The sequence below is a fragment of the Dermacentor albipictus genome, chromosome 6, assembly GCF_038994185.2.
Source record: "Dermacentor albipictus isolate Rhodes 1998 colony chromosome 6, USDA_Dalb.pri_finalv2, whole genome shotgun sequence".
Taxonomy (NCBI): Eukaryota; Metazoa; Arthropoda; class Arachnida; order Ixodida; family Ixodidae; genus Dermacentor; species Dermacentor albipictus.
In genome coordinates this window covers 33,942,840-33,962,455 of record NC_091826.1, presented here as the reverse complement: position 1 = coordinate 33,962,455, position 19,616 = coordinate 33,942,840, and the positions used below count along the sequence as shown (strand labels likewise).

Genomic DNA, 19,616 nt, shown 5'->3' with positions numbered 1-19,616 from the left:
GGCGATTTGAACTGCGCTATAGAGGCACGCGGGCGCTTCAGAACGCATTTTCTCTTAAAATAAGTCTCTTCTTCGCGCGAAACAAGCATTTTGAGGTTTCTGGGATGGTATTTGAAGAGTCCGCGTTGAGTTAATATTTGTGTCCCTTTTAATGCAAGACACCGGCGCGCGCAAAATTACGGACGCCGCCAACGGTATGTGAACGCGCCAGCCGGTTTGTGTTTGTGAAGGGGTTTGTTTGAGTTATTGCGTAAAAGAATTATCTTTACTGGTATAGGGAAATTACAATCCGATAGCTATCACGTCTGTAGGTGTACGCAAGTCGTAGTTTATGATTTGTCTGCGTATTTGAGCTTGTGAAATTCAATTATTTCAGTCAATGCCTTGCATCATCGTTGGGTATACGCGGTTGTAAAATCATGTTGCCGATGCGACCCCGGACGGCTGATTTCGTGCCACACGGCCTCCTTAACGCTTTCTTAAACAGAACAGCGCGTATTTTGACAGGGACCAGGAGGGAGACACGACACGGACAAGCCCTGACTTGCAATTGAAGTTTATGGCTTGTAACGAGGAATATATAGCCGCTCGATCCAGACAAGAGAAAAAAAATTCGTAGGTTCACAGTCAATCATACATGCCGCACTGAACAAAGAAGATAACTGTAAGTATTATATACCCCCCCCCCCCCGCCGCCCCCACCGCTAAATCTGTCAGTTCTTTGTACGAAATCATTAAGGAGGGGCTACTGACGCACGCGTCTTTTAACCAGGCGATATGGGCTGCTTCGTTGATTTCACGCATTAGTCGGTTACTACGTTTACTTAAAACCTGTGTTTGAGTGAAGTCAGGGTGCCATGCCCTGCTTTTCTGTTTAAAATGCCTTGCCAACTCGCCCGAACGTCCGTTTTAACGCTATCGCGTTGGTTGTAAAATCTTTTTACCAATGCGACGCCGGACGCCAGATTCCCTGCGGCACGGGATCCTTAACGCTGTCGCGTTGAACGCGTCTGCAGCACAGCGCGCCAGCACATGCTTCGCGTTGTCGCGCCCGTCGAAGCCGCGAAAGCGCCGGTCGTAGCAGCGTCACCTCGCGGCTACTCTCTCACACCGCCGGCGCGCAAGGAGGAAGCGCGCGAAACATGCACGCTTGCAGTCACGGAGGGACGCGCATGCGCGCCACAGGGGTGCGCCGCCAGAACGCGCGCCGGGCAGTTTCGGCACGCACTCGCGTGTCCCGAAATATTTTGTGGCCGAGTGTACGCCATCGCGCTTCTGGAAATTGCTGAACAGTTCAGAAACGACGAGATAACGGCTGCTTTCTTATCGTCAGCGAGCACATTGCACGCCGCGAACAAAGCTTCCGCATGTAAACTGATATCGGTGAAAGGAGCAAGCAGATACACGTATGGCATAGTTAAGCCAACAATACAGACATCATTACAATAGAAGAATAACAATGTTTAGAAGTTTAGCCTGACGGGTGAAGCACTAAAAGCAATAGCAAGATTTTAGCGTAGCACTTCAACAACTCGGTCGGTGTTCTTACTACACACGGTCACGATATGTTGTCGTCAGGCAGCACGCAAGGACACTCCGGCTGTGCAGGAGGAACAGCGCCCTGGTAGCTACCAGGCTTCTCACAATGCTCGAGTGAAGAAGCGCACAACCAGGTGGCGTGGCAGGCGCCGCACCTTCATTGTCCACTATAGATGAGACCGACGATAAACCATCGACGTCAGTCAGCGACAAGTTATTATTAGTGAGCGCCTGTTTAATCCACTGCCTACTATACTAGCTAATATAAACAATCTATAACCTCAATATGGTAGAGAAATGTTTCACGACATTTATTTTTATAAAATGCCGCATTGACGTAAAAACCCATGCCGATCATACGAACCGTGGGTATGGGCGGTCGGGTCGATAATTTGATGCAGATACAAGCTTGGGTTAGTGCTTAAAGGGGCCCTGAACCACTTTTTCTCGATGTGGAGAAAGACATTTGATGTGAAGAAAGGCTATTTCAGAACCACTTTCCCGCAAAAAGTATTTCAATGCGTTCAGCAGAAGCGTAGTCCTCGGCAATCAAACACGGCCTCAGCTGTGCTCCCCTTCCTCCTCCGATGCCTTGCACTGCGAAGGCTAAGGCGGAGACGTCACCGTGGCGCGCAGTTGAAATTTCCGATTCACTGCCTATGCCGCTCTAAACGTAAGCCGAACGCGGCTGTCCTCAGAGATCCGCAGTGCGATTAGCGATAGAGTTTCCCAGGAAGCTCTATGCGCTTATCCACTGGACTCGTGGCGGCACCTCGCGGCGGCCGCGGTGTAGCCGAGCGCCGCCACCAATAGCAGCCGCGTATTGGAGCGTGCTTTATGACGAGATCGAGCACACAGAAAAGGGCGAGGATCATGGGGCTTTTGAAACGAGAGCGTTTGAGAGAAAGGTGACTTCGCGCTCCGCTTGCGAGCTCCACGGACCGCGTACGACAGCAGAACTTGGCTGAGATGTTCACAACAGCTTTGTGCTACCCGCGGACTATGTTATTTCACCAAGCGCGAGGGGTGGTTCAGGGCCCCTTTAAAGCGATGACATTTCAGGTCACGGATGTATTCTGCGGAGATAACTTTGCGAGAAGGGCCTACGGCACAGTGTTTATTCAACACAACTCTAGCGTCGTCTGCTTCACAGCAGTTGGAAAGTTGTCCAGTTAGCCTAGCTTGCTTTCTGCGATATCTGTATACCTACCCAAGTTTTTTTTGTGGCTTGAAGCGCTGTATGAAAAGGTACTAGAGGATATCCAGTGCGCTATAGTTTTTTTTTGCATGTTCTTGCATATTTGTGCCTCGCGCTGGCGTCATAGATTGTGCTGCATTTGTAAACGAATTTGTCGTCTCGATCGTCCACTGGTCTTAGCACACCGCGATCGATATGAGTAGAACAAACTTGTTTTTCAAGTTCTGCACGCTGTCCTAGGGAGAGCTGTAACTCTTGGGTGTTTACGTAAGACTTCGACACGTTTGAAGCAAGGATGAGCAGCGTTCTGCACTGACAGCGGACACACTAGGCCACGTAACAAACTATTGTAGGCCAGTCCAGTGTGCACGAATTAAAAGTATTACATCTTATTTCGCGTGTGCAAGGAGTTACGGGCCCTTCATTCTTTTCTCCCTCGCAGTCCGTATTCAACACGCAATAGTTTGGTTATTCATGTAAGACAACATTGAAGGTGGCACCAGCTCTGTCAGCAACGACTGAACGTGCTTGTCGTGAAGCTAAGTGCGAGCATCAGAAAATTTATAGGTGTTCAAGCACCTACACATTGTGGGAATGAAAAAAATAAATAAATGAAAGATCAAGTTAGGCGTTGACTCGTCGGCGGCTCTGTTTCTTTGCACGCTACTCACATAGTGCTCTGCCTTTTCGCGGTCACATCTACTCGAATGAGGCTTGTTTACGCGCATGAATAACACAGTGCACGAAAACCGTCAAGTTCCGTGCAGTCTTGCTTATTTTCCGTAACGTGGCAATCACTGCAGAACTTACGAACTCGACAGGTGCGCCAGAAAGCTTTCTGCTTACCTTTCTTCCACATCGAAACGCAGTTTTGTCTATACGGGTTGATCTCCGAGGTTTCCATCTGGAAATAGAACCGGGAACCGAGTAGAAGCTTGCTGGGCACAAAGTTCTTTCTGTTTAAGGCCCCTATCATACAGTGCCGGTTCTCAAGTGCCTCTGGAATCTTGTAGAGCGGAATGTACTGCACACAAACACAAACTTGTGTCTCGGTGAAGATCGATCGCCGAGCTCATGCATGAGCAGCTTCCTCGTCCGCTGGTTGTTGGCGCAGTCAAAGGACGGCACAGTGTGACTCGGAGGAATAACCTTTGTACATAACGCTCAGAAAATGCGGTAAGAACACCTAAAAGGAAACAGCTAAGCTGATGCGACGAGAACACAACGAAAGATGATGATGATGTGTGGTGTTTTATGGCGCAAGGGCCGTTTGGCGAAAGAGCGCCATGACAAGTGGTAATGCTAACGTTGTATTGTGGATAGCGTACACAATGAATACCTCACGGCAGATGTGACATGGCTGTGAAAGGGCCTAAAACCTGCCGCCGTAAGTGGCGTAGAATATATAGGTGCTAAAATAATGACCCATACTATGTAGTTATGTGAGCTAAGGCAATGGACTTTCACTAAAACGTGATGCAATAAAACAGAACAGTGACACCACAGTTTCTATAGAGCCCTTGAAAGCAGGGTGGTTAGTCATGTGCTTAAAGTTGCCTGGCCAAATGATATTCAGGGTGTCGATTTCAGCTAAGAGATCTAAAACTATTTGCAAATCAAAAAGCGGTTCATCGCTAAGAAAAAATGCCGGTGAAGAGGTATATTTTCGTCATATCACAAGGGAAATACTTTTTCCTCCCTGTTTCTATTGCAGGGCACTGAATGAGAGCATGGAGCACTGTCAGACCATTGCCGCACTTTCTACAGGTTGGTGGATCGCCCCTAGTCGAGAGATAAGAGTGAGTACCGTATGTGTGGCCTATTCTTAATCGGCAAAGAAGTACTTCCTAGTACCGTGCTGTTTTCCCACTTATCCAGTTACCCAGTTTGGGTTTTATTCTGTTAAGCTTATCCATTGCTTGTCCCACTTGCCTTGCCAATGATCCCTCAATTTACGCCGTAGAAAAGCCTTTAAGTCTGTGGCAAGGATGGGGATATTTCCATCTGTGTCGCTAAAAGTTACTGCCGTAGAACTTTCGTCAGCAGCTTCGTTGCCTCTTATACCTGTGTGACCAGCTACCCAGCATATGAAGATCACTTGATTTGACATGTATATCGGGCGCAACAGACTGTACAGCTCACTAAAAATTGAATTCCTATATTTTTGGGGGCTAAGTATGGCTGTGACTACACATAATGAATCTGTAAACACAATAGCGCTGACAAGGTTTGTGAGCCTTATGTTTTGAATAGCCGAGAGTATAGCGTAGACTGCTGTTGTAAAGATGCTTGTGTGGGAATTTAGTGCACGGGATACTGAAAACGAACGTCCCAGAGCTGCATAGGAAACTACATTACGGGACTTGGAAGCGTCTGCATAGTATTCTGTACTGGAGAACTTCTCCCGAAGTTCACGGAAATCGAATTGTATGTGTGTGTCTGGCGCCCGCTTAGATATTTCTACGAAAGAGATTTCGCATTCAATGGTCTGCCATTCCCATGGTGGGGGGCAGGCGAGTGCGTGCCTCTGGGACATTCTCTGGGACTAATACACCTGTTTCTTCTGCCAGTGCTATCAAACGAAGGTTCTACAGAGCCCTAACAGCTGGGCAACACGTCGAAAGACGCAACGTGCCAGAACTAGCTGGAAGTACTTTCATTTCCGCCCGTCCACTGCAGTCTCCACCAGAAGGCAGTGCGTGGGGTCCATTCTACAAGTGTCCACCTTGTGGACATGTCCACTTCGTCTGCCGCAGAACTGCTGACTGACTGTGGAGCGCCTGTCTCCTTTAGACAGGAGCCAACCAGTCAACCATAACTTCAGGAGCAGATGAAATGGATATGTTGTAAGGATTGGGACCGGTCATGTAAAAAGGGGTAGCTGGCGCATGCCGTCGTCCAACTCATCCACGCTAAGGACATTGTTGAAGTGAAGAACATGTTCTCATCGAGAACGACGAGTAGTGGGTTTATTTAAGTTATCTATATGAAGAATGGCGAACATCACATCCCATCAGTCCAGCATGACGGAAGTGAAGCACACCGATGAGCCTACAAACGTCTTCTTAAATACCCTCTGTCCTGCCTAGATCCCTAGGCTAGGGAAACTGCCGTCCAACCTTCGTCCAGTCGGAGTGTCCAAAGTCGTCGAAGAACCCACGTTGAGGGCGAGAAATCACGAACTCGCACCCGCACCTTTGTTCACTGCACACACACAGAAAGGAGGGGGGAGCCTCGTCGACAGGGTCTGTCACACTTGGCTCTAGCTGGCGCGTCTTGGTTCCTGGGATGACCCTGCAGCTCGCTGGGGTGTTTGTCAAGCGACCGTGGTGGTTACCGGGGTCCGTGAGGTAAAGCCTTGGAACACCATTTTCCAGGAGTGTGTTGCTCCCATTGGTCCGTGAAGGCGACAGTGAACCAACAAACAATACTCGGTCCGCCAAACCTTCATTGCCCTCCTGGCACCGGTAGTCTCTCCGAGGAAGTCGCATTTGTTGGCTTCGCGAAGCTATTCGTCGCAGTGGTGCGGCAGAGGCTAGAAGGTCATTAACCCCGCCGGGCTATTGTAACAATGTACACTTAGGTGGACACTTACATAAGAAGACGAAGTGCCTTTCAGGCAGAACGCCGAGTCTTCCAGCTCTACTCATTTTGTGCATTTCTTGGACTCTGCCTTGAACTGCGACTTAACCTTAACCTTAACGGAGATGGAGTCTCACGCGCGTCCGCCGGAGTCGGCAGTGCCCGCGACGGCTGCCTCCAGGAAGCGCAACGGCACCGAGAGCGACACTGACAGCGACGACACGATGCAGTACTATGTCAGCAGTGAAGATTCTTGTGACGACACCTTCGAGCTGGTGCGGAGTCGTAAAGCGAAGCGAAGATTTCTCAGCGCATCATCGAATTCGAGTGAGTCCACCGTGAGATCTTCGCGCAATACCGAGGAGCTCACCATCCTGTTCGCGCCAGTTCTCGCCACTGACAACCTGAGACGCCTCAACAGGCAAGCCGTGTCTTCACATCTAGAGGCGCTAGTTCCGAATGAAATCAAGGACATCAGAGTGAACACCCGTAAGAACGTCCTAGCGATTGACGTAGAACACGCAACGGCGTTGGATTCTTTGCGCAATGTCACGGAACTTGACGGGATGAAAGTCCGCCCTCATATTCCGCTGGGCAAACAAGTCAGTACTGGCGTAATTTACGATGTTGACGAGACCATTGTCGACTCCGATCTGTCGATCTTAATCAAGCCGGCTACCGAAAACACCATCATCACAAACGCGTTTCGCCTCGGCACGTCACGGTGTGTTAAGATCGTATTTAAGGGCGAATCCCTCCCACCGCATGTAAAAGTGGGCCACTTTCGACACGCAGTTCGTCCGTTTATACCAAAACCGCTGCAGTGTTGGAAATGCATGAAGTTTGGACATGTGAGTAGTGTGTGCAAGAACACTACCGTCTGTTCTCGCTGCACTGGGCCCCACACCACTAACACGTGCGAGGCCAATGTGCTGAAGTGCACAAACTGTAGCGGCCCTCATGATGCATCCTCGAAGGAATGCCCTTTGATACGAAAGGAAATGGCAATATTGAGAAAAATGGTTAGAGACCACTCGTCTCACCGAGAAGCAGCAGCATCTATTAAGCGACGACGATCACGTCCCCCGCAGGGGCGTCTGCGTCAGCAGGCGTTTGGTGTGTTGCGACACCACGTATCCGAGCACACGAGGGTTGGACCCTCCCGCGTGTCGCCGTGCGCCGCTTAGATTCGCCGTGCGCGAATCGCCGTGCGATTCGTCGTGCGATAAGAGTCGCCGTGCGCCGCTTAGATTCGTGTTCCGGAAGTTTGCAACAACCTGCGATGGTGCTGCAGCAACATTCTAGCCTCAATGCGTATAAGGCATTTTTTTGTTGTGTGTGTGTGATGTTTGTTCAAATTCTGGCGTTTTACGAACCGTAACCACGATGTGATGAGGCAACCGTAGTAGGGGACTGCGGATTTATTTTGGCCACCGGGGGTTTTTTTGAACGTGCACATAAGCGTGTACGGTACACGGGTGTTCTCGCATTTCTCCCCCATCAAAATGCGGCCCCTGCGATCGGGATTGGTGTGTCGTTGAAAAAAAAAGAAAAAAGGAAGCGGAACAACAGCGCATTTTCACCGCAACTTTGACTGCGCTTGTGTCCAACCTGGTGCCACACTCGAAATTTCATCAGAAGCGGACGAGCCTTGTGAAATCGCTGGCTTCAGTGCGTGCATTGCAGTATATCTGCTCAAGTAATTAGTTGAATACTGATTCAATTCAAGTATGTTCCATACATGTCCGAGTACTTCATAGCAATAAGTAGATTTTTGCCGACCTCCGCAGGCGAATAAAAAAAAGTATTTCTGTCAACATTGAAATAAAACACGCAGTAATATAATGCCATATTCTTCCTCTACGGCATTGCCTTCTGGGGGTGCTGGAAATACGAGCACACGGGCCTCGAATCTTTGTTTAAAGAGGAAAAGAACTGCGGCTTCAGACGGGACGCAAGACGAAATAGTGGACACCCGCCGTGGTTGCTCAGTGGCTATGGTGTGCGGCTGCTGAGCACGAGGTCGCGGGATCGAATCCCGGCCATGGCGGCCGCATTTCGATGGAGGCGAAATGCGAAAACACCCGTGTACTTAGATTTAGGCGCACGTTAAAGAATCCTAAGCAGTCGAAATTTCTGGAGTCCACTACGGCGTGCCTCAGAATCAGAAAGTTCTTTTGGCACATAAAACCCCATTTTTTTTAAGGAAGCAGTGGACGTGACAGGCGGTGTCCGGATTACGTGGAACACGCCACCCAAATTTCAAAGCACTGAAGCAGCGTGGTGACGCAATCATTCGTGTGTCCTGTTCCTCACTTTTAATTTCTGAAGGGTCGGGGGTTCCATCCCCGAGGGTCACCGGTGGGCGCGATTGGCTGTTGCTAGGCAGTGTGACGCATCAGAAGCTGATCACAAGGACGCAACCATTCGAGTACGGCGGAATGGAAAGGCGATGCACAGCAAACCGAGATTCAAGCGATTGCGGCAAACCTTAACGATGATAAGTGGCCCATATGGACTTTGGACAAATGGACGAATGGACTCTTACACTCGGAGCGTTGAACAGAACCGGTCGCTTTTTAAAAATACATTTAATGAATTGCTACAAAAACACATACCCCTGCGAGTTGTCCGGTATAACAATCGAGCAGCGTGGTTTAATGCATCCCTAAAACGTATCTTGAACAGGACGAAGCGGCTCTTTCGTCAAACTAAGAAAGCGGAACACAAGTGATAGCTGGCGTGTGTATCAGCAGGTTGCTTCACTGTTTAAAAACGCAGTCAAAGAAGCTAAACGGGTTTTCTTTTTCAATACACTTCCATCTCTGCTAACTGGAAATACTAAAAAAATTCGGAAAACTGTCAAGGGTTCCCAATGTAACACAATATCGTTAACTGAGTTAGATGGTGGTGTTGTTCCGCAAGAAGAATGTTCTTGTGGACTCAATGAAGTGTTTTCGAAATCATTTTTGCATAACCCGTTGCCCTGTGCTTCTGTACCTGAAGTTGCTAAGATCAATTTTCCTCAGATGGAGCCCTTGTTAATTGATTACGACGGTGTTGTGAACTAGATTCGTAAGTTACAGATTTCGTCATCGTCAGGAATAGACGATATTAGTTCTAAGTTTTTGAAAAATACCGAAGTGTACTCATCCATAATTTTGTGCAACATCTTTTCGCAATCTATTCTGTCGTGCTGATTACCAAAGGATTTTAAAGTCGCTTAGGTGGTTCCATTATTTAAGTTTGGCGACGTGAATTACCCTTTAAATTACACGCCGATTTCTCTAACCAGTGTGCCATGCAAAATTCTACAGCATATAATATACTCTAATCTCGTCAACGTCCTAGAAACAAATTCATTTTGTTCATCTCGTCAGCATGGGTTCCGCAAATTGCTTTCCTGTGATACTCAACTTATTTCATTTAAACATGAAATCGGTGCCGCGTTGGATAATGGATTTCACATTGACACCATCTTCATAGACTTTTCTAGAGCATTTGATCTCGTCTCTCTCCAATTACTTTGTCTAAAATTAGATAAACTCAACATTCACCGTAATATTATCTCGCGGATTGAACACTTCTTATCCAATAGAGCACAATTTGTCTCAGCTGAGCATTTTGACCCTTCGATTTGCCCTGTCAGTTCCGGGATGCCGCAAGGTTCTGTTCTCGGACCCTTGCTTTTTCTCGTTTATATTAATGATTTGCCTAACTGTGTAGCGTCCTTCATGAAGTTGTTTGCAGACGATTGTGTCATATACCGAGAAATATCATAAAATTCTGACACTGTAAAAGTAAAATCTGCTCTAAACAAGCTAACTAACTCGTGCGACACTTGGGAAATGGGACTAAACAGCCAAAAGTGGAAGCTAATGAGAATTTCCCGCTATACTGCTTCGTGTATCCTATCCAAATATCACTTGAAGAATTCTGTACTCGAAGAAGTCAGTTGCTATAAATACTTAAGCGTCCACATAAGGTCTAATTTTTCCTGGCAAACACATATAAAGCACATCACTAACAATGCTAACCGTACGCTTGGTTAACTCCGTAGCAATTTCTCTATGCCACTCGCTAACTTAAAGCTACTTATACAAAACACTAATACGTCCTAAGCTTGAATATGCCTCTTCTGTATGGGAGCCTGGTTTGGATTACTTAACAAATGCAATAGAGTCTATACAACATCGTAGCCCACGTTTCATTCTTACTAACTATTCTCGGACATCAAGCGTAACATCTATGAAGGCTACGTTAAACCTCCCTCTCCTCTCATCCCGTAGGAAGTTAGCACGCTTATCACTGCAGCACAAATTTATTATTACAATCCGGAATTAAAAAGTGAACCTTTGTCCGAACCTGCATACATATCATCTCGTACTGACCATCGCCATAAATTGAGCGTTTCACACTGTCGCACGAGCCTATTTTTTTTATTCATTTATTCCTAAATATATCAATGAATGGTATGATCTGCCGGCCTCAATTGCTAACATAACCAATACATATGCTTTTAGAACTACTATTGAAGAATACTTTTGTTAATCCGCACTTTCAATTTTTTAAAATATTATTATACCCTGCACATGCTATGTATTTTGATCCACTCCCTTCTTTAACGCCTTCGGGCATTGAATTAAGGTACAATAAATAAATAAATAAATAAATAAATAAATAAATAATCGCGATGCGACGCATAAACATTGGACGTGTATTTGGGACAAGGGACAACGCGGTACTACAGCGTAGTATCAAACACGAATATCGCATTGAAATCAATCGCTTTAACAGCCGCAGGGCAATAATCGAGAGGAAAGTATCGGGGTGAACGCCGTAAGGTTAGAAACCACTCGAGGAACACAACGTTTCGCAACAAAAACTGTATTAGCACAAGAATCAAAGGGAACGAACGGCGAGTACTGTCAGAAAAGAATAGGTTGACAGTTACTAGGGATAGCAAATTTCCAAAAAGCAGATGTCGCAGAGCTTACTTTATTTACTAGAATGGAGATCGAAAATTCGCTAAGCTCCTGTGACACATCTTGTGATGTGGCGAGGAGGATTCTCCGGTGCAGTGCACATTCTGCGATGACGAAGGTTAGGGTGCTCCTGTGATCCCACCGTACTTATCTGTATCGTCGAGTATGATAAGGAGCTCTATCTTTCCGTCTCGGACATAGCTGTTATCCTTCAGCGAGGCAATGTCTGCAGCAAATTTGAGGTGGAAGTGTGGCAATGAGGGGTCATCGCGGTTGCAGCAACAACGCTCGGCAGCGGGAGTCAACCGAGCTCTATGGAATGGATACACCGCGTCCACTCTCCAGAAAGGCGGCCAACACTTGGAGTCCACCCGCGTCCCGTTAAACTGGAGCTGCAGAACGAGGTAAGCTGCACAATCGCCGTACTTCCAAACGGCAATGGTAAAGTACGTGTCCTCCATGTGCTGCACCCTAATCTCGGCAAACTGTTTTATGCCTCCCTGCCACTGAATGATTTCCTCAATGTTTTCTAGGGTGAGCAGATATGCCACGCAGTAAATTCCTTTAAGTATCGCGGGTCGTAACAGCGCACTGTTCAAATGCCGAACGTCACCGCACTCAGTCTCACAACGGGCAATGACACGGCTGGAATCAGGCTTCGGGAAAGTTTGCCGCGAGTGTTCCAGGTGGGCTGAGTGTTCACACTTTCGACGTATCTCATCTTCTTGTTCCGAGCGCAACGACAGCGACCTCGACGTGCTGGCTTCCTCCAATGGATTTTGCTGAGACATCCGCTGCTGGGACACGGTCGAGGAAATCGTGGCGGCGATTTGAGCCATCTCGCCCTTTAAGTTGTTCTCGCATGCTCCGAGCTCGCGAGTGATCTCGGCGAACCTGGCTTCCTGGTTTCTGACTTCTTCTTTAAGCTCATTGAACTGACTCTGAATCACTGGCAGCAGCTGGTCGTGGTTCAAGCATCCCAACATCGCCTTCACGTCTTCAAGGGCAGCGTTCACGTCTGCAAGGGTCAATGCTGTATGCTCCGAGGACTCTGTGATCGCGACAGAAACACGGGCACGGCATCCGGCCGCGTAGTGCATTGCCAGGTATCTGTGCTGGACTCCCTCGCCGCATCCCGCACATTCCACGGTGTGAAATGTGCAGTCGTTCTCGTAGTGCTCCAGTATGCGGTCCATGGTGCCCGTGTACTCGCAGCCGTGAGCTTCGTTCCAGCAGTATACCTTAAGAGGAAATAAAATGAACAAACCACACATTACGATTTTTTTAACGACAAAACATTTTTACTAAAGGCCCGTTGCATCCCTGTCCCCAACTTTCAAAACGTACAGTTGCGTCCACTCTTAGGGTGAACACGGCTCACCGTGGCCACGCTCCGCGGGGTGCGATTGCGTCCGGCGAAGCGGCGCATGCGCACACGGACCTCGGGGAGGCGCTTCGCGTCGTCTGCTACAGCGCTGGAGTTCTGGCTTTGCTGCAAAGCACACTTCGCTGGACCCACAGGTGACTGAGTGCCAGAGGCCGCGTCGCGGGAAAGCACACTTCACTAACTGCAGCATTTTCCAGCTGGTTCGGTCTACAGCTTGTGAACAGCCTGCTTAGTCAATATACATTAGGAGAAACGACCTTCTTGCCACATAAATCATTTAGTGTGTTTTTTATAAGTGATGAGGGTAAAAATACAGTCATTTTTTCGCGATCTTTATTAGTCTGGGGCGTAGAGGCGACGCATGATAGTCGTGTCAGAGACGTCGCCCAACCTGAGGCTGTTGTTAATTTGCTCATGTATTGCTCACTTGCTCAACAATGCTCATGTATTCAGCTTCAGTGGTCACTGTTTGCCGAGCTTTACGGGGAGCATCCGCTATTCTTCCATCCTTCTTGTAAGCCTGGACGATTCTATTCAATTTTCATTGGCCTTTTTGTCATCTCCGATATAACGCCTTGAGAATAGTTTTGTAGGCACAGATCTACAGTGCGTCATCTTTATTTTTTCCGGTACTCGCGACATGACTAGCTTCCGAAAGTGCACCGGGGAAATGAAACTATTCTGCACTGTTACTGCGTTTTTATCGCCGAAATGAAATGGCAACCAGTAAGCGAACAAAATGCAATTCATCCTGAAAGTCGACAGAAATGCGTTTAATGGAAACACCTCTGGTGTCTCTCGATTTGACGAGTCATCCCAGAATTTTCAACTCACGAGCGGCCGGTCACTCAGTTGAGTAGCCGTTGGCCGCACCGCATCATCATATTAAGCTAAAATGGGGAATACCATGACCTAAGCAAGAAAATAAGGAGGGGGGGGGTGCTGATCGGCGGCAGATCGGGCTGACGCCCATGGTCAGTTAAAGAGTAGACTGGCCCGACCAAAGCAATCTGGCTTGGCTTTTACAAATGGCGAGCCCGTTTGACGACCACCGGCATGATGTCGGCAGACGACACCGGACCGGCCTCATGACCGCCGGTTTCATTATCGTGGCCGCGTTCGTCCAACACGCGGACCGGCCACTTCCCCACGACGCCAACAGCATCGCTTGTCTGCGGCAAGCGATCCTGTGCCCTATTCATATTTAGGTTTTACTCACTCTGCCGCCCCCCCCCCTCCTAACACCCCCCCCCCCCCGAAGAAAAGGAAATCTATTCCGCCTACTCTCCAAATTTATCCGGTGCCCTCCTGTATGGAGTAAGGCAGCGGCAATGTGTCGCTTCGTACCGTATACCGCACAATTAATAACTTATTATATGGTAGTGATAACATGCAGATGGGCTATTCCGCGGAAGTACTGAAATGAAATAGAAGCGAATAACGACTTAATTACCCGGCAAGACGTAACTTAAGCTGGAAAACGGACACGTAGATTTTTCCCTCCAATTACGTATTCAAAATGGACAGAAACAGCATTCGCATGCGTCGTGGATCGACTCCATGAAAAAAAAACAAGCAAAAAAAAAAACGTCGGCGCCGCATGTTTTACTTCGCCTAACCAATGTAATCAAATAATTGATCGACGATTTCTCTAAATGAGAATGCGACTTCTCGCGTCAGGTAGCCGTCAAAAGACCGGCACCGCTTCGGTGATTTTGCCCAAACTGTGACAACAAGAATTAATGCTGAAAAGGGGGAGTAAAGACAAATCAGTTGCTATGTCGGGGAGAGCGCTTTTCTACATCGCGTAGAGCGCTCCATGCCCTCCTACAAGTGACATTAACGTGTCAATAAGCGAGTCGCGAAGCAGCGGATATCACTTCTTAGTTGCTGTCGAAGTAACATTATTGCCCTCCTTAATGGTACAATCCATGGCAAACATGATGATGCGTGATTGAAAAATCGCTCTCTAACTTTCTGCGAAATTTATTGCGGGTTTCGGTCGTTTTCTTAAGTCAATTATGTGAATTCGTTCGAGCATCAAGACATGCGCGAAACGGCGCGCTAGGCTCATCACGTGACGGCTCCAACCAAGAACAGCCCGCCTAATAGGTTTTTCCGTATGCACTACACCAAGTGTTGTGAGAGTAAAATAAAATAGCCCCAGCCTAATCAAGAGCGCGAAAAAACGACTGCATTTTTACCCTCATCAGTTATAAAAACACGATAAGTGATTTATGTGGTGAGAAGCTCGTTTCCGGTAATGTATATTGATGAAGCAGACTGTTCGCAAGCTGTAGACCGAACCATCTGGAATATGCTCCAGTCAGTGAAATCCGCCTTCCTGCGACGCCGCCTCTGGCACTCAGTCACCTGTGGGTCCAGCGAAGCGTGCTGTACAGCAAAGCCAGAGCTCCAGCGCTGTAGCAGACGACGCGAAGCGCCTCCCCGAGGTCCGTGTGCGCATGCGCCGCGCCGGACGCACTGGCGCCCCGCGTAGCGCGGCCACGGTGAGTCGTGTTAGCCCTAACAGTGGACGGCACTGTACCTCTACATGAAGTCACGTGTGAACCAGTGTATGGTGAACCAGCGCTGGAGTTCTCACGACACCTACAGCGCCGCCCTGACGGTGAGAACGTTCACAACTCAGCTGCTCCCGCGCACGAAAATTGTTACTGGTAGTGGCGTTGCGTGCGCTGAAAGTCGAAGGAAAACAAAAGGACGCTGACTGTACTGTTGCGTATACAAGTACCACAACTACGTCGGGATGAGGGAGGATGTATCCTTCTGCGTCTTTCCATCTAAACCCTACGAACAAGAACGGAGGTGGCGTTGTATACAAGCAGTCAGGCGAGCGGAGTAATTTCCTGTCTTGTCTTCCTGTCAAGCGGTGTCGGGCTGGTTTCTAAATCGAATTTCGCGTGTGTGCTTGGTTTATTCGGTAGTGAAGACTGTCAGCCGTGGCGGCCAGTGCCAAACAGCAGAATATGCAGTCGGCATTTCGTCGGAAACAAAGTGAGCAATAGCATGCACCATCCAGGATATGTACCAACCACTTTTCCTTCGCAATACCACCGCCAAGCCCCTTCCAATGCCACCGCACGAAGTGAACGATACAAAACGTAAATATTATCCATTCATTGCCAAGAATTTATGTGGGAGGGAAGCTGCCTTGTAATACGAGTTGTGTGCGCGCGTACTGCCGGCGCACGCGCGACTAAGCCGCCTATGTGTTTTTTAAGATGCGCATACGGATGAGGACTCGGCGCTGAGATGCATCCGGTAAATTTATGTAATTAGTGCTAGATGTAGCCAGCGTTGTTACGGATCCAGAATCGGAGCACTGAAACCCTTGCTTGCGCTAGTCAGCTGATGCGATAAAGCTTTCTTCTCCATTGACTGATGTGGCGAAGTAACATCAGAATGTTTTTATGTCTAGCCAGAGAAATGTGAAATGTCTTCAGGCCAAGTAATACTTCCGAAACCATAGCGCAGCACGACAGGGGCCATAGCTGCTAGATTTGCGAGGCAGGCTGCCCCGCACGCATGGCAACGGCACACGGGCAACCATTAAAGAAACACACGTGCTCGCCGCGACACTCTGGGAAAAATATATAAAGCTTAAAAAGCTTCTTTCGCCATTTCTTCACTTGATGGCGCTAGCTTCTTTACGAAAACTGTACACTTGAAGCGGCGCGAAAACGGAAACATACGAACTATAATACGGCCGCGCACGTGTGTGTCGTCTGGTCGATCGGCTGGGATATGCCGCGTTTCGTCGCCAGGGCGGCGTGCAACGCACTCTTTTCGACGCGCCGCCTATCCAGCGCTGGTTCCCCATACGCTATGCTCAAAATCAACCAGCAGTGTCTGCCGCTGTCTAAACATTAAAGATGCATTAAACACGAATACTAGGTCAAAGTGAATCACTTAATTATGCTTCTGAATAGCAAGACAGCTACTCTCACACAAGAGTCAGCCTTGGCAAGCGAGAATCGATGAGAAATACGCCCACTCTTAAACTATTCTTGCAGCTCCCAACTCATCTACGCGGACAGCAGCATTCTTGTGCAGTGGAGACCGCCATATGCTTTTCGCTTGCTAACTCGCTCCTCAAAGAAATGCGGTCACCCACTACATGCCAAGATAACTGTTATACACCGTAAATTAATTTACACCCTTAAATGTGAAAAAATGGCTGTGGCTTAGCTAAGGTTAAGCCCAGGATGCGAAGCATACTAGCCTTTATTTTAGTTGTTGAACCACTGTTTAGCCTGGTGAACTGCTGTTGCTTGGCTATATTTGGTTCGGCTAGACGAAGAAACAACTCATGCGTTACTCTTCTTCGCCTTCAAGAGTGGAACGTGACAGCGTTCCCGTCGAACCGCCAAGGGGTGTAAGACAATGGGCTACGGCGCAGCGACTACGCGCCCCGCATTGGACGCGGTGAGCGTCGAGCAACGCAGCGTTCGGCGCGGCAACGAAATGAGCGCCTGAGCAAGCGACGCACGCCTAGAGGCGCTTTTGTACCGCTTTGAAGCATCGTACTCGTGGCTCAGTGGTAGCGTCTCCGTCTCACACTCCGGAGACCCTGGTTCGATTCCCACCCAGCCCATCTTGCAAGAGTTGAGCCAAAGCCATCTAGAAAATCAGTCTCTGTAGCATGCCGCAACCTTCGCTTCTCATTCAGCTCTGTCTCCAGGAGGCATCTCACCTCGTAAGTGTCTAGCAGAGGCAAGCGCAGCTGCTTATATACCGCCGCGACGCCGCGAGCGACGGCGCGAGTTGGAGCTCCGTTTCTCCTCTGTCGTGACATCACGGTGTCACGTGGTATTGAAGGCGACACCGCCGCGCCTAAGGAGCTGGGTTGAGCTCTCGTAATATGCTTCGCATAAAATGTAAGTGTGTCTGTAACTTACACCCTAGGGGTGTTATTTATGTAACAGACACTCGACGGGTGTGAGTTATGGACACATTTACACCGTTTTTCACTTTTAAGCGTGTAAAATATTTTACAATGTAGGGCGGTTGCCAGGGAGGGGGGCGGGGGAGTAGCTGTTGAGGGATAATTTCCTAAAGTAAAAAAATTTGCAGAAATGATAGTTTTTCAGAAGCAATACCATCTTTTAGAAGAATAACTATGAATTTATTTTGCAGTGAACCCAACTTTGTTTTCTGATGTTCCAGTGCAAATTTCAAGGGAAAGAAGACGAATGTTTGAATACAAAGTGATTAACTATCACTGAATTATCACTGAATGCTCACTGAAGTGATTATCACCAGCTTCCCTTTGAATTTAGCGCAGAAACGACGACACCAAAATGTCAGTGTGACGTCGCATATTTCAAAGTATTGCTATTTTTGTATTTCTCTTTTATCTGTGACACTAAGAAATAAGTAGATACCGAGTTCCAACGGAATATTTCACATGAGCCTAGAGTGAGTTTGTGTTGCTCTATTTAGTAAGTTTTGATGGACGCTAAAGAGTAACATTTGGTGACGGTGAATTTGTTTATTACTGTTCGGCAATGGTAAAAGGGGCACTCAAATCGTTAGGCGTGCAGATATGCCACAGTGGAATTATGGGAATACTTATGCATAATTGCATACCGCCCACTCCCCCCCCCAAAAAAAAAATATAGAAGAAAGAAGTGACAGCTATTATTTCTTTAGTCCTCACCTTCACGGTGTTCGCTTTCCTGGCCGGGAATTCATAACCGACGCACTCCCCTTCTTCGAATGCCTCTCGATCCAACGGACACTGGCCAACGCCCTCTTCGAGACTGGCTGCGTGGCAAGATTGGCACAGAGCGTGAGAGCACGGCAACAGCACCGTCCGTTTTGGGATCATGTGGCAGAGGCCGCACACACGTGAACTGGGAACCTCGTCGACGAACCGCGTCGGTCGCCAGTTGACGCCGGCGAAGATGTGGTCGCGAAAACGGTGCACCCGTCCTCCTCCGTGATCCGGCATGGCGTCGTCTTCGGGCACGAATACTACGCCCACACGAGAGCGCGGTGGGTTTCTTTACCGAGCTTATCGCTGCTGGGTGGCGTCAGACACTTTGCCCAGATAAGCGTCAACGAGAGATAAAATGAGCCCCGCGCGCACTGTCGCGTAGAATGGGCAACACTTATCTCACCTTGACCTTCGCAGTGCGGCGAGGAACAATTGCCTCGTTATCGTCGGCGACAGCCGTTCCATACATCTACCGCCGATTCAACCTCGGCACATGCATATACATTGGGCTTGTTCCGTTGTCACGTGCACTCGGCCGCAACCCAAAATGCAGAGCACGCGAACGCGTGGCGAAACGGACCTCCTTACCTTCTGGCGTCGCAACCCAGTCGGCGAGACCGACTGCTGCGCGCATGCGCGTTCCTCCGTGGCGGAAAGCGTGCAGGTTTCCGCGATTCCTCTTTGCGCGCCGGCGATAACGGGTTACGTGTGCTCCTCTTACGATTGGCGCTGTGGCGGCTTGGAACGGGACGACTTCGATGACGCAACGGAAATCAAGGGCGCGGTCGAATATCTTTCTTCGATACGCGTTCTGTTCGGTTGCTGCAACGTCACAAAGGGGCAATATGCAAAATCTCTGTGAACGAGGCGGAGAGGGCAGCCAATCGGCAAGCAGTGAACTCCCCGGAAGTTTACTTCCGTCGTCTGCCGTCTGCTTCCACACAGTATACTGTACAAAATGAAATGTTTGTCTTCTTCCAATGAATGAAATTTTTATGTAAAAAATGTATTTTTTTCTTTTCAAGCTTAAGTACGTTTTCAAATAGTAGTACGTGTGAATACCACAATTTATAACAATTAGTTTCTCTGCGTCGTCCCTTGGTAGTATCGCACACAACCAAGAAAAAATGGCTGTGGCTTAGGTAAGGTTAAGCCCAGGATGCGAAGCATACTAGCCTTTATTTT

At 48.4% G+C, this 19,616-nt stretch overlaps 2 protein-coding genes across 2 annotated transcripts in view; both read right to left on the bottom strand.

Moving 5' to 3' along the window:
* Nucleotides 1–19,616, bottom strand: part of LOC139060956 (uncharacterized) — a 278,066-nt gene that overhangs the window by 70,720 nt on the left and 187,730 nt on the right. The window lies entirely within an intron of this gene.
* Nucleotides 11,197–18,912, bottom strand: LOC139046840 (uncharacterized). Its single transcript, XM_070520752.1, has 2 exons — nucleotides 18,372–18,912; nucleotides 11,197–12,545 (listed from the first exon to the last, which is right to left on the bottom strand). The coding sequence occupies exons 1-2, from the start codon at nucleotides 18,663–18,665 to the stop codon at nucleotides 11,424–11,426; spliced, it is 1,416 nt and encodes a 471-aa protein (XP_070376853.1). The 5' UTR covers nucleotides 18,666–18,912; the 3' UTR covers nucleotides 11,197–11,423.

Coding starts and splice junctions, on each gene's coding strand:
- LOC139046840 (XM_070520752.1), bottom strand. CDS start 18,665: ATGCCGGATCACGGAGGAGGACGGGTGCACCGTTTTCGCGACCACATC. Junction 12,546..18,371: donor GGAAAGCGAACACCGTGAAG/GTGAGGACTAAA, acceptor TTTCCTCTTAAG/GTATACTGCTGGAACGAAGC.